The sequence below is a fragment of the Ylistrum balloti genome, unplaced genomic scaffold, assembly GCF_031769215.1.
Source record: "Ylistrum balloti isolate Yb309-2 unplaced genomic scaffold, AGI_CSIRO_Ybal_v1 Utg371412, whole genome shotgun sequence".
Taxonomy (NCBI): Eukaryota; Metazoa; Mollusca; class Bivalvia; order Pectinida; family Pectinidae; genus Ylistrum; species Ylistrum balloti.
The window spans coordinates 503,335-517,706 of record NW_026782742.1 but is presented as its reverse complement, the minus strand read 5'-3'; the positions used below and the strand labels follow the sequence as shown (position 1 = coordinate 517,706).

General features: G+C 33.4%; 1 protein-coding gene across 1 annotated transcript; it reads left to right on the top strand.

Moving 5' to 3' along the window:
* Nucleotides 1–3,708: 3,708 nt before the first annotated feature.
* Nucleotides 3,709–14,080, top strand: LOC132562413 (uncharacterized; the record flags this gene model as incomplete). The annotated part of the gene is made up of 8 exons (XM_060227153.1): nucleotides 3,709–3,741; nucleotides 4,220–4,258; nucleotides 4,894–4,971; nucleotides 7,321–7,446; nucleotides 10,114–10,149; nucleotides 10,491–10,523; nucleotides 13,355–13,549; nucleotides 14,054–14,080. Coding segments are annotated over 8 exons (567 nt in total), but the record flags the coding sequence as incomplete, so codon positions are not given.
* Between the last annotated feature and the right edge of the window lie 292 nt (nucleotides 14,081–14,372).

Genomic DNA, 14,372 nt, shown 5'->3' with positions numbered 1-14,372 from the left:
ACTTCTTGAACTTACAATTCGCGGCCAATTTACGCATTTCGCATTTAATAAACTTCCGCGTACGAACGCAACGGCATTTGTGAAAATAAAGCAAAAAACTTTCCTGTATTTATGAAAATGTCCAATCGCAATTAGATCATTGCAACCGGATCTATTTTTACACTCAGATTAATTATAAATCAAAGGAGGCATGGATTATATACCTGTCCAAATACCATGAAACGAAACTGAAGAAAAGCAATGTGAGATTTCTTGATCAATTCTTCTGTTGTTTCCAGGAACATTTTCTGACTTAGTTGGCAATCACCTTGTACTGTTACTACTTCCAATGCTTCTCTGCCTCAGGCTGGCCCCCGGATGTCACGCCATCCCCAATGTACACGTCTGGGGGACAATAGGCAAAAAACGAATCAACATCACAATGAATAGTATGTCTGATAGAATGTCACTTTGTGCTCCGTTCATTGTATTTTTAGAATATTAATTTCGTTCCAAATAACAAGACATTGTTGCGCCTTTGGCTATTCTAGTGAACTCTATCTTTAAAAGGCTTAGTCAGAACAAATCACTGTCACATTTCCGGCACTGTTGGTTTAGGAATATTTCTTTTGCATTATTTTCGTACAGTTAAAGTTCGATATTCAATGGTTGCCGGTGGATGTAACATACTGAAAAAATCCTTTTTCGTGGGGCCGAAAGCTTTTTGGTTTAAAGAAAACATACACTGTTGGCATTTGATTCGGTAGATAAACCATGCTCACAAAATTCATTAATGCCTTAATCCATATTTGATTATCATGTCATTGACATATAAATTCATGGATTTAAAGTTATCATGAATAAAGTCTCCATGAAAAATCAATGATTTTACAGTATTTCATAAGAAAATATGCTACCAATGAATTTCACTGGTGCTCTTCTGTTGTCAATATATTGATATACTGGGTATGGGTTGCAATATACTTATGTTTAAATGTGAATAAATGGTTCTGTTATGAGAGTTCAAATCTCTACAATTATATAGTACTTAACTTTGGGCCATTTGATTTTCTATTCTTGACATGTTGGAAGCACTATTACAGACAAATTTAATGGTGTCAAAATAGATTAAGAAACGTACACCTTCACGTTTTATGCTCGACTACAAGAATTTTCTGAACACTGAACATAACACTGCCATTGTAGGTGTTGTCTGATACCGTATGGTTTACCTACACGGTACAGTTAAATGTAAGAAGCCGCAAAAACTCTCAGATGGCAGAGCATTTTAACATGGATCACCAAATGATCCCCCTGTTTCCAAAATGAATCTACATATTTAGGGAATACGCATACATTTTTGAAATTCCTGACAAAATACGTCTAAATTGCGCCGACATTTGCGAACTATGATTTCATTCAATTAAATATGCCTGGGATGTCGAGACTTCGATCGAAGTGTAGTCATTATACGGATGATTCGGATACGGACCTCAACACAAATTTATTAATTTGACGTCCCCTCCCCCCAAAACACAAACACACACACACTCAACTGTTTAGATAAGTCACAGAAACATGTATTCAAATCTCTACTCCTTTGCACTTAAAATTCCAACTGACTGTACTTTCCATTTTGAGCTTTGAGATAGATAATTTCATTCCCAAGTAGTTCATTTGCATGTGTTATTTGCATTATTCGTTTCAATTAACAAACACTTTATATATAGAAACCTTTTATGTAATTAACAGACTGAAATGGGCACAAAGTAAATATCTAATGAGACATTGAAACGTACAACTTTTGTGTGTTTCATTATATTTTGCCAGATTTTGTTGTTTTTAATTATGTCGCTAATTGAATCATGGCTTCTGTAGATAATTAAGGTAGAATTTCCTTGTCCTTTAATGCTGTATTTAAATCAACAAATGAACAATTGGGACACTTTCATTTAATGCAAATACTCTCAACAAAATGAACGAATTAAATTAAGTACATTTGTTATTGGTTTTGTCGAGAGATTAGCAATATCTAGATAAGCTTCACTTACTTTCGTGTTATCACTTCTGATCAATCACGATGGTAAACATTGTCAACAAGACAAAATGAAATGTTTTGTTTAAGTGAGAAATGCGTACAACCCATGCCCACCATATGTACCTTCCCTTAAGTAAGCAGCAATGATGGATAGACTGCATACTTTTCCATGACGCCATGGTTTGTATGGAAGCTATCACATTTGTTGCGTTTTATGGATTCCTCGATAGATAGGTGTTAGTTTAGGCGCCAGATGACCTTCATTGGTCAATTACCTGACCTTGAGTTATAATGCTTGAGTGTTTAGTACTTAAATCATTTCCATACAAAAAACTCATTAATATTTTACAACTAGAACAAGTAGTCTCCAAATGCTTTTTAAAGAATGATAAATACCAGTTGTTATATATCATAGAGAGCAATTCCTAGTGTGAGCTTGGAACGTGCCTCTAGGTTTATGTATCAATATCCTTTTTCATACTACACCAAGAAAATTAATTTGTATCAAATTCATAAAAAGAGACATAAAAACACTACACACAACTACAGGAAACATTATTTTTGTGTTCTGTATCGACTGATGGGCAATCTGAGGCCGTAACAAAAGCATAATTTCAGATTTTTGTGTGATAACACATCTAGTAAAGATAATATTGGCCGTTGATATTGTATTATCTCTATGTGATAAAACTAATTGTTAGATTTGCTTTTGAAATAAAATGCTGTTGTGTTTGAAATGAAAATATTTATCATTTCCAACCACTTAAAGTTTCCAATTATACGATTATTCATTTGCTTAAATATCATAACAGTAACACAGTGTGAGCGTTATGCTTTGTTGATAATCATATACCATAATTGAAAATTATCAGTTAATTCAATATTTTCAAGATATTGGTTTATACCACATTGATCGATCGATTTAGGCATTAACTTATGGATATTGATATTTGTGAATATGGAAACAACCTAGAAAATGCCGACATGCCAACAGAATTTAGTTTAAAATTCAACTTAAATGAAACCAGGACAAAATGTTAGTTTATATTATAGGGAATCTGAAACTGAGAGTATCTGTAACCTAGTTAATAAGACTTTACACTTAATTATGACGTCGATTCCCTGATTTAGTTTAAAAGAAAGGATCGATCTAATCTGTCGTTTCTTTATTGAGAAAACAAAAAGAAAAAGACGTATATGCTGATGATTCATATATCTGAGTAAAGGAGTCTTCAGGTCCCTTTATGATATCTCGTATACAGAACCGTCGCACGTCGACATTACTGTGGTTAATAGTGTAAAGGAAAACAAAGAAAGTTCAGTGGGACACAGCTATAAACCATTGATTTCTAAGTACTGTATTCCGGAATATTTCTCCCTTAGTTGTTTTCAACCTTGCGGCATTATACACGAATTCGCCTCATGATCATTTCGATATGATAGATTATATAGAGTGTCACAAATTGTCTCTGCAAATTTAAATTTGCATTCTCTGCTCATGTACGAAAAGCCAAGAAAGCATGAGGCGAAAATATTTATTCCGGTTCACAGGATTCAATAAAATTGGTTCAACGTTTTGCGTGGAGGGTCTTGTAAATAATAAATGCTACTGTATATGTTTGAAACCCATGAATATTATTCAAATTGTACTTTTTCCGGCGTGTTCTCATATCTGCTTTGTTTCTTTACAGGCTGTGTCATTAGACAGACAAAAACGTGCGCCGGTAAGTGAAACGTTCAATCACTATGTACTATTAGACTCTGTAGACTTTCAAATATGTAGTGTTCTACACATGCTCGTTATGCAAATGCACATGTGCACCTTAATGATTGAAATAGTATTCAGAAGACTCCAGTAGAAATGTGACCACAGAATGATACTCATTGTCACCAAGATTGTAATTACAACCTATGTTCTTATCACATAAATTGTACTTACTGTCTCTGTTGTTTTAGAAGAACGGGTAACGTTTTTTTTTTCAATTCAGGGTATTGCAATATTTGCATGTTAAGCACACATTGCATGCCATCTTTTAGAAGGCACTCAAAAACTTATATAGATAGTTTTGACACATTTTCGCATGTTTGTACCGTGATTGGGTTTAAACATCATTTAAGCAATCAATGTCGGTTGCCGATTTCAAGGTGTCATCGTACTTTAAGAACAATATTCTACAGATTTTAGCCGCTTTATTGCTTTAGGGAAGGCAGCACCCCAGATTAGGCAGGCGTTCGCAAGAGGTATGTATATAGTGTTGTTCGCGTTTGTGCGCATGCGTTCGGATCTTTCAACATTTTTTCTGTCAATTCTAACATGTCTATGAAGATAAGACGACTACTAACATGGTTATTCTAGTTGCTACCGATTTAATCTGTTTTAACGATACGTAAACATCATTGCCTTTGGTTCCATGATTCCTAATAATTAATCTTTGGGGTCATGATCGTCATTTTATGGAGAGTAGGTCCTTTCAACAGTACATATCGTCATTCCTGATTTCAATTACTGAGAAAGTGGAAAGCATTTGCTTGTTACCTCTAAAAATGTATGAGACCTTAGCGAAAAGTTCTTGTCACAAATACAAAGCTTACAATGATAGATAAATAACTCGGTAAGTGCTCAGAAATGTGCAATTTCCACCTTTCCAGTAAGTAGCAGGTAATATAACTATAATTGGAGTTAGTTAAAATGTATATATACATTTTTCTGCAAACACAACAAAGGTAAGAATGAGGATTTTGTTTTGTTAACTCTCATGCTCTTTGTCTTAAAAATCATATTGGTTATAAATTTAAATAATTTGATATATAATAGATTAAAGACAACTCAAGTAAATTAAAAAAACATACCATAAACATTTTCTTGTGAAACGCAGTTATTAGAAATACAGACACGAGGATGGCAGCACCCACGTTTAGGCCGCAAGCGGTCGGCGGAAGAATCTGAACTCTGGGTATAATTATGACGTCACTCAATGCTTGCGTTGCTTTGCTTTTTACCAATTCTGCTGCTTTTTATGATGATGGTGGAAAAGGAAACCCAATGTCGTCAGAGTATCACGAGTGATTGAACTCAATATAATTGTAATAAGTTATATTCACCCAAGCGCAAAATTAACGTTCTTTTCAATACCGAGTAATCAATAGCAACAGCGATGGCCCGCCGTTTTTTATCAATGACACCTTCTATTATATTTACAAATTATCGCTTTCCCTCAGGTCTCTGCATTTTGTCACGATGTCGCTGTCATATATATGTATGCATTATCATCTGTGTACATTTCTTTATATGATATTGAATATTTCCGAAACCTTAACCTATATACTTGTCATATTTATATATATATACATGTATCTTCTGTATTCAAATTCATCCACCACAGCGCATGCGAAATCTTTAATTATGTATAACATGTCTTAAAACTGATTATCTTTCATGTAATAATAAAAATCTGCGTAAAATCCTGTTGTTGTGTTATATATCACCACAATATCTATTCTCTGTCATTCATTTACTACTTTTTAAATTCATTTCTTACTGTTTTTGAAAAAAATATTTTATCAAATTTTAATTCAAGTATAATGATGTTACATGTATTTATAAATAAATACATATGCATTATCATGTGATCGCTTTTCGTATATTTGTCAGAAAATTATGGATAAAAAAAACAGGAACAAAATTCAATAAAACCGTGGTTTAAAAATTCGTTCCGATATGCCACAAAAGCATGTTTGTGTCCTTTTCTCAGTAAACATCTCATAATCCTCTAATATATCAATCTATCTTTATTCAATCTATTCTGTTGCATGACTTCGTTGATTACTATTTCTATTACAATGTATTGGTTATATTAAAAAAATCAATTAAAATACAATTCACATATACTTTCAGTAAATATGGTTAGAAACTCTAGAAATTATAACGCCCTATCAGTTTTCTATCATTGTCAAGCTACCTAATTTTTCGTACGAGCAAATGATTGGTCATCTTGTCATTTCTTAAAATAGAATAGTTAGTACTCAATTTAATGTTTTACATACACGCTGACGCAATAATGAACAAACTCAACGTCCTATCATAAGTTAACAGTTTTAGAATTTGAAATGCAAATATTTTATTTATTTCGCCATAAGATTTCAAAGATAGATTGTTCAACCAACTACCCTTCCAATTAACCAGCCACGTGATTGGTTAATTTGAATATTGTTTTCATTACATTAGCATGACTGCATAATATGAGTCAACTCTGTGAACCATTTTATATCTTTTTGTAGATAAAGTCTACACTGATCACGAACAACAACATAATTTAAAGCAGAGTTATCAGTGAAGCATCACACTAAAGCTTTTTAGCGAACTGATGAGGTGAAAGCAGGTCAAGAAAAATGGCCGGCCTTTAGTTATGCATTCCGTCGACTCATGGTTCTTGCCTCATTTCATTCCTGTTTCGAAGCCTAAGCCTGAGACTGTGATTACCCGATCTTGCTCGCTTAATATAGTTTGACAGAATAATTCATCACAATATCATCGCATACATGCTTTTAAGTCACAAAAAAGTCTTCCATATAACTTTTTTTCTGCGGAAACGGCCAAGAGGTCTTTATTTTGTGAAGGTTTTTCTTATCAATAAAAAAATAATAGTCCTGACACATTAGCACTTGTCATCAAATTAATAGTCCTGACACATCAACACTTGTCATAAAATAATAGTCCTGGCACATCAACACTTGTCATCAAATTAATAGTCCTGACACATCAACACTTGTCATAAAAATAAGTTGCTACTATTCACCAGGTATTCTTAAAATGTTCTTCAATGTTAAAATGAAATGAATGGTATTTCTATACTTAAAAGAAATGAAAAATACAGCAACATGATATTACTATGTAAACTTACATCATATACAATTTTTATATTGTTTGTATTTCAAGTTTACGTTTGCTATAAATTTCTGGTTTATCATATGATTTCTCAGAAATGTATCATGCGTTTTTATCATTATTTTAGTTATATTCACAGAATTGTATAATTTCATAATGTTTGCGTTTTCATAATTAGATATCATTTTATAGATTTTGTTCATTTTTATTACATGACGTTCATAACTTTCTGAAAGTATATTTTTAATGCACCTTGAGGCTGTTCGTGTAATGCATGAATTTTGGCCTTTTAGGACAAATAACTACCTGAAATTTGTGAGAGTGTGTGAAATATTTTAATTGTTGACTTAGGGAAGGCAAAAATGTATGTACAAGGCTTTTATGTTAAATTTACTATTGAGTTTGGCGCCGTTTGCAGCAGACAAATGATAGCATGGGCGGGCCCGAGACCGTGGATATTGACCCCGCCCTGAAGGAGCAGTGCGTTAACCTCTTTGTAGATCTTTTATCGTCTGCTATACAGTCGAACCCGGAACGTTACCAGGTTTGTAATAAACGCGCCGAAATCTTTTTCCCTCCTATTTCCGGTGCCTTTTTCTTCTGTAGATTCTGCGAGGACAGTGAAAATTTTCTACTCCTAATATCCTTGGCTTGGGTAAAGTTGCCCTAATTTTATGCACACACTTCCAACTTCATTCGTAGGTGCATTGTGATTCCTTTCAACCTTCTTAACCTCTGAAATAAATCTGATTCCCTTTCTTGATAGCAACTGAGTAGATTCCTAAACAGATATGTTCTTTAACCTTGACTCCCTCTTTTGGGGCACTATACTCCTACGATCTTGAACATCCTTTTTTGTAGAGTTTTCATTCGGTTATCCAGTTTGTTAAACATTTTCATATAGAATATCTCATTCATTTTTAGTATGGTCTAGAGTTTCTTATGTTTAAACATATATCGTCATTGACTCTAGGTATCGATGTCTCCTTTCAAGTGGATATCCTGCAATTATCAGCTGCAATGGCATCAGAACTGCTTCATTCCAAGGATCGTTAGCCTCGTTATGTCAATTATTCAAATATAATTTGGGAACACGTAGAAGCCCTATCACCTTATAAGCTAACCATTCTTTACAAATGCTCTGGTATTTTTCTGATTTCAGATGCATTTCTACATCGTTTGAGATTACATTTTCTATCAGATATCCATACAGATTTATATCCAACTGCTAACTCTCCTTGCTGTTCTGAAATTATGTTTCTTTACACATCTGTGCCAAATTCGATTTCATTCGTATTGCGTCATCACCAGATTCAATTGACAGATGGAAAACTGATGTCGAACAAGATAACTGCACTTCTCTTGATGTATAATGATTTCCTTTTTTCATGACACAGATAATCTTGGATGCTGCAAGATATAAATATTTGGGACATTTTCTGATTTGAGAGATAGGATTTTCCATTAACTTATTCAAGTGCTACAATATTATACTGTTAAATCATCTGTTTTCGTAGAACTCAAATGTTGTGGTATTCCACAAAAACACATTTTTGGTGCCATCTGTTTTCTTGGATAAATAATTCTTACGGCATTCACTGCTAAGATGATATATATTATCATCCGTTTATCCATTCGTTGATAAAAAGTACAAATCAAATTGATGAAAATAAAACTACCACGAAAAATAATGAGTTTACAGTATGCAAGAGTAAACATGCGACATGCGAGGCTCCAGTCAGTGTTTCATATCTAACTTTCCATTTGTACTTTTTTACTTTCACATTGAACACTACATAGTTATTTAAAATTTCGAAAGAATGTCATCAGATACAACACCAGTAATTTGGTTTGTGATTCAGTCTTCCAGACAAAATGGAGTCATACTTGACATTTCAAAATTCATTACATGATGGACCTTCGCATACATTGTCTACTGTATAAGAAATCCTTCTGCAGTGTATTTCTCTAAATATAACACACATTCAGTATTTGTGTCAATATGGCTATACAAGGAAAACTGTGATATTTTATCGACAGCCACATGATAGCTGTATTCGAACTTCACGCTCATATATATATAATCATGTTACCTGATAGTGAATATGGGATTGCAGTGCTTAGCCTCTGTATCCCTGATATAGTGCTAAGAATGTAGTTCTCAACTTATAAAGTATATTTTAGATGCCTTGGGCGTGTAGCGTATAGTGACACGGTTTAAGACATTGTTCACAAACATCCGTTTTTTAATTAATTTAATATCTAACAATAATCAAGTGAATTATATGAATTTCATTCTATATCACTGTATGAATGTTTGGTCAATTTGATTTCACTGTCTTCCCTCTGGATATCTACACTTTTGGTCACTGTACCAGCGAAGAGCTGGAAAAAGGTCCAACAATTGCTGCAGTTTGGCAAATATTTCATCACCTCTACTAATAAATTATTGTTCCAAGGTGCCAAAGACATGCTTTCCTTTTGCTCAACACTTTTACACGTGTTTTTCATGTGTGTGTCTTTTGATCAACAATTGTACACGTGCTTTCCGTGTGTGTACCTTTTGACCAACAACTGTACACGTGTTTTCCGTGTGTGTACCTTTTGATCAACAATTTGACACGTGTTTTTCATGTGTGTGCCTTTTGATCAACACTTTTACACGATTTCACCATGTTTTCCATCGCACCTTTAGCATGATATGCACCTGACTTATTGCAGCACATTATGCCAGAGAAATTTTTTTCATTTTGATTGTTATTATCCCTTTTTTCAGAAACAGTCCTTTTTAAATCTCTAGACTATTGTTTTATGATTGTTAGTTCGGCTAATTATTTCGAGTGACCTTTATGGTGTTTTCATTGGTAAGCAAGTATGAAGTCATTATTTTCTTGATAAGAGTTTTTTTATGTTGGTATGCCACTTGTGAATACTTCTTGTCTATCGTATAATGTGCGCAATATTTTTTGCAATGTCGTTAGAGAGCAGTTATATCACTCTCACATCGAAGGCCTGTACTTGAGTGAAAAGCTAGTAGAATGGTGTGATTTTTTTTATTTTGAATTATTGTTATTTTACTGTACCTGTGTAATATATATATCAGTTTTTTATTATTTTTTTTTTCTTGTTATTTCACTATCATTAATTTGTTAATTTGTTCCAGAGTTGTCTTTCCTGATGAGTAACACCTGTTTTTGTTCTGTTTTTGTAGAACTTTTTAGCATATCCAAGAGGGGGTAGATCAAGTGTGAGTAGAATTTTGTTTTGTTTTGTACACAATTGATTTTAATTGCCACACAATTTTACAACTATAGACACAAACATGATTAACGTTATGTTGATTTTCCCTATTTTTAAAAGAAATGTAATCAATGTTTTTCCTACACGAAAACCCTTGGTACCGATTTTTGCATTTTTGTTTCTACCTATTTGGTTTTGTCATAAACAACGGTAAATCCTAAAACAAATAATTGCGTTCAATTCCATTTAAACAGATTCATTTTATACGTAAGTGGATGGTTTCGGTGATATATGATGCACTGGTAATCAACTCTCGTATCATCAATTGAATTTGCTTTTATCTTACAGAATCCAATGGCATTCTCCAGAGAAGCACGGGCGGTAATTATTTTTGATATCTCTTCAATTATAAGTTATGTTACTGTGTCTTTCAAGTTTACATCGCAAAAATAAATTAATGTTATGTGAGTGAAAAATATTATTTTATAGAGTAATAGATACCACCAAATTAACTCAACCATCGATCCTGAAAACGGAGATGCAGATGAATAACAGAATATACATTGATTTGAAAATGTTTAAAAAGTCATCATCAGACATTGTTACATGCGTTGTTTCAGTGACTGAATGGGATTCGGACACCTTTATAAACCTTTTCGTAATCCAATGGACAATCTCTTACTCGAAAAACTTATTTCTTTACTTCCTAATAATACATATTTACGTATTTACATATCAACATGTCCTGTTTATTTGGGGTTTACTTAGGGACTATATTGCTTATCGTCCTATCAATGATGGTAATTTAAGGAAAAACTGAATATGCAAAGTGAACGCTATGTTCATGTGAGCATGTGAGTTTTTGTTTTTGTTTTTGTTTTTTTTTTTGTGATAATGCAGTTTTGTATCACTTACGGATTAAAAATCAACAAGACGATAGAAGTTTAGCAGCCATTTCTTCCTTTACAAAGTAACATCACAGTCGCAATATCCATATATATTAGCATGATTCATTCAATAACGCAAACAGAAATACATTAAAGCACACATTACGTTATCTACAAATATGTATTATTGTCCCTACAACGTAAAAAGAACCACGAACTTCGATATCTTCCATTGTTAAATTCTCACGTCAGATGGCATCCAGGAAATCCTCAATTTGTCGTCAAAGAAAACAAAATTTAATTTTATTCGATATTCATTTTTTTATTTGATGAGGTATAAAATACATTTTGCTTTGATATATCGTTTTTCTTGGCTTATCTGAAACAGTAGACGAGAACCTCATTCTAAATATAATATTGATCCTCGTAGCAAATGACACGTGCTCGATCAAATATATAGTTCTACCGAAATACATTTCCCTTCGTGATTACTTTAAAACGACATGAAGTTGATTTAGTTTTCCATCTTAATTCCTTTGTAAACTGCACATTACTAAATGTTTTATCGTGGAAGTAACAGATAACAATTAATGGCAGCTACAAATTTCCAAATCGATAATTGGATGTGCATTTTGATTCCTAAGTGATGCTCTGAGTGATTAGAAACAAATCATGGAATTGTATTTATAATCCATCACCAAATCAGCTGTATGCAATTCTTTTTGATTAAAACAGCGACTGCTTGCTATACATAGAGCAAATCATTATGCTGTTTGAAAAAAAAAGTGATATTTATGACTGAAGTGATATTTTGCATACAAGGACTGTGTGTATTAAGCATTCATGCGACACGAATTCCGTTGGAATTCTATATCATATGAATGTTTGCATTTGATTCCTCCATGATAGGATTAAGAATGTATTTGTTGATACAGATGAGAAACCATGGACACCGTTTACAAAAAGGATAACGACTGGATATTACGAACAGTTCAGTGAACAATCTATTCTATTAAACCAACAAAATCATATTTATCTTATTTAATCACAGGCAGGGGTTGATGTTTCCTTCTAATCATAATAACATACCAAATGGACAAAAATGTTTAACATTCAGCCCTGTTGTTGACATTCATTCCCTAATGTGGGCTTCTGGTGCGATTTGCTCAGGACAGATAAGTCATTATATACATGTTAACAGTACGTTTGTCTACAGACCAAGGTCAGCTACCATGTATGTACGTAATTAACAAGTTATTAGTCAGGTAGCATCATTAGAATACCAACACGAGAGGTTATTCAGGAATGAAGCTGGACGATCTTAGAAAACTTAGATTTGTCAGAGAGACACAAACACCCCCAATGACAACTATGAAGAAGTTTGGAACTAATCAGTACAATTAGATTCGTGACGAAGTGTATCTAAGTAATGAAAAATATGATAAAGTTCTGCTTGCAAAATTTTATTTTCTAGTCAGGCTCTTACCGTTAATGTTAATGTTAATTTTGGTTCGAAGTCTCAATGTTATGGCCATAATTATGGAAAAAATATTTGACACCATCAGACCTTGATTCGCATACAGGTATCATACAACTACAAAATAAATTATATCTGTATTCACTAAAGAAAAAAAGGGTGCAGACACTACATAATGACGGACAAGGTATCACTGTATGCCTGTGAACAGAAAATTGCAGAAGCTTGATGACATGTCTTTGGAAATATATAAATTATCACCATAACAAAGGAAGTGGAATTGTATGGGATTAAAACTAAAAGGTCGGGGTGATGGTCATGGAGAAAAGAAAACTCTTTTTGGCGGAGGGGTGTGTGTGTGCTTGTTTTGGTTGATTTCATAGGTAAACTCAATCCACGAACTGTTTAATTAGATCTATTTAGCTATATTTTAAACGGAATGGTATTAAAACAACACACGGAAATTTAACACATCGCAAATTCATGATTTTACAATGTAATTAGGACGTTAAACGTGAGAAATAAATAGTTGCGATCAAAACCAACACTCTTGAGTCCACTAACAGAATTTGTCACAAGCTATACAATCCATGACTACGCTCTCTACAAATAGACGAGATTAATATTTTTAACATCATGATGTTACATTTAAGTCCATTTACGACTGCAGATATCAAAGTGTTACTTATATGATAATAAATTTGATATTTTGTGTAAATATATTCAAATATCAGTCTTACACACATTTAGTTATTCACGCCTATAATGAAGTTATTTATTGAAGGTGTTTACCAGCCCAGAGCACGGATCGGTGTTAAATATTAATTTGTTTATTTGAACTCTTTCAGATGTTTAGCTACCCTAGGTTGGGGCGGTCCGGTGCTGGATTCCCATCCGATGTGTTAGATGGTCTTAGTTGCTGTAACGTTGGCGTCAAATCCATCAATGGTATGGCAATTTGTTCGGCCAGCGAGTGTTGTGCAGGCCTCGAAGAATACCGAGATGTCAAGAAACCATTTGTATTCACTCTTTGCGTATTTGATGTAAGTAAATAAATTGTTTTACTTTTTTTTACAGTTTTTTCCCTCTGACTTTATGTTATTAAACTCTAAGTCGTTGTCGCAAGGTTACTTTATAAAAGTGTATTCTTCATATTTTCCTCGATTAACGTCCTAAAGTTGTGTCTGGTAGTAAAATGTGTTGATCACTTGATCATTAAGATAATATTTCATAAAGAAACATCAGTGAATAACACGTTCGTTCTTATAGCATTTAATCACCATGCATCTTAATGTTGACATACATCAAGCGACTTAGGTATATGAGAAAAGTGGCTGAAATCAATGTCATAACCTACACTTGATGTGATAATTTGCAATGATAAAATTCATCAAACGAAATACATAAGAAAGTAACATTAGAACATAAGCAATACACCAACATCGAACAACATTATCAATAATACATATATGGATTGGGTTTTTAGCTAAGTTACGGCGCATTAACGGAAAGGTGTTTTAAAATACGTGCTTCTTTTATCGTTTTAGAGCTCTGCTGAAGAGGACAAAGCGTGAATGCCTGTGGTTTTGCAGCTGCTAATCCGATAGATCCAGTTTCATATGTAGAACAATTAAATCAAAGCAACCAAAGTTCACATCAAGCGCCCAATAATTTCATCTTGAAGACGAATTGTTATTTCATTTCACCGGTTGCTTTCAAACGCTGAGTAGTTACTGCAGTGTAGAATGGCTATTTCACGAAGTGATAAAAATTGCATCCCCAAGTTTGAACGATTTTTTAATTTGCTAGTTGATAAGGATCGCACACAACATCAAGTGGGAAATGGACACCAATGTAGATACCGTG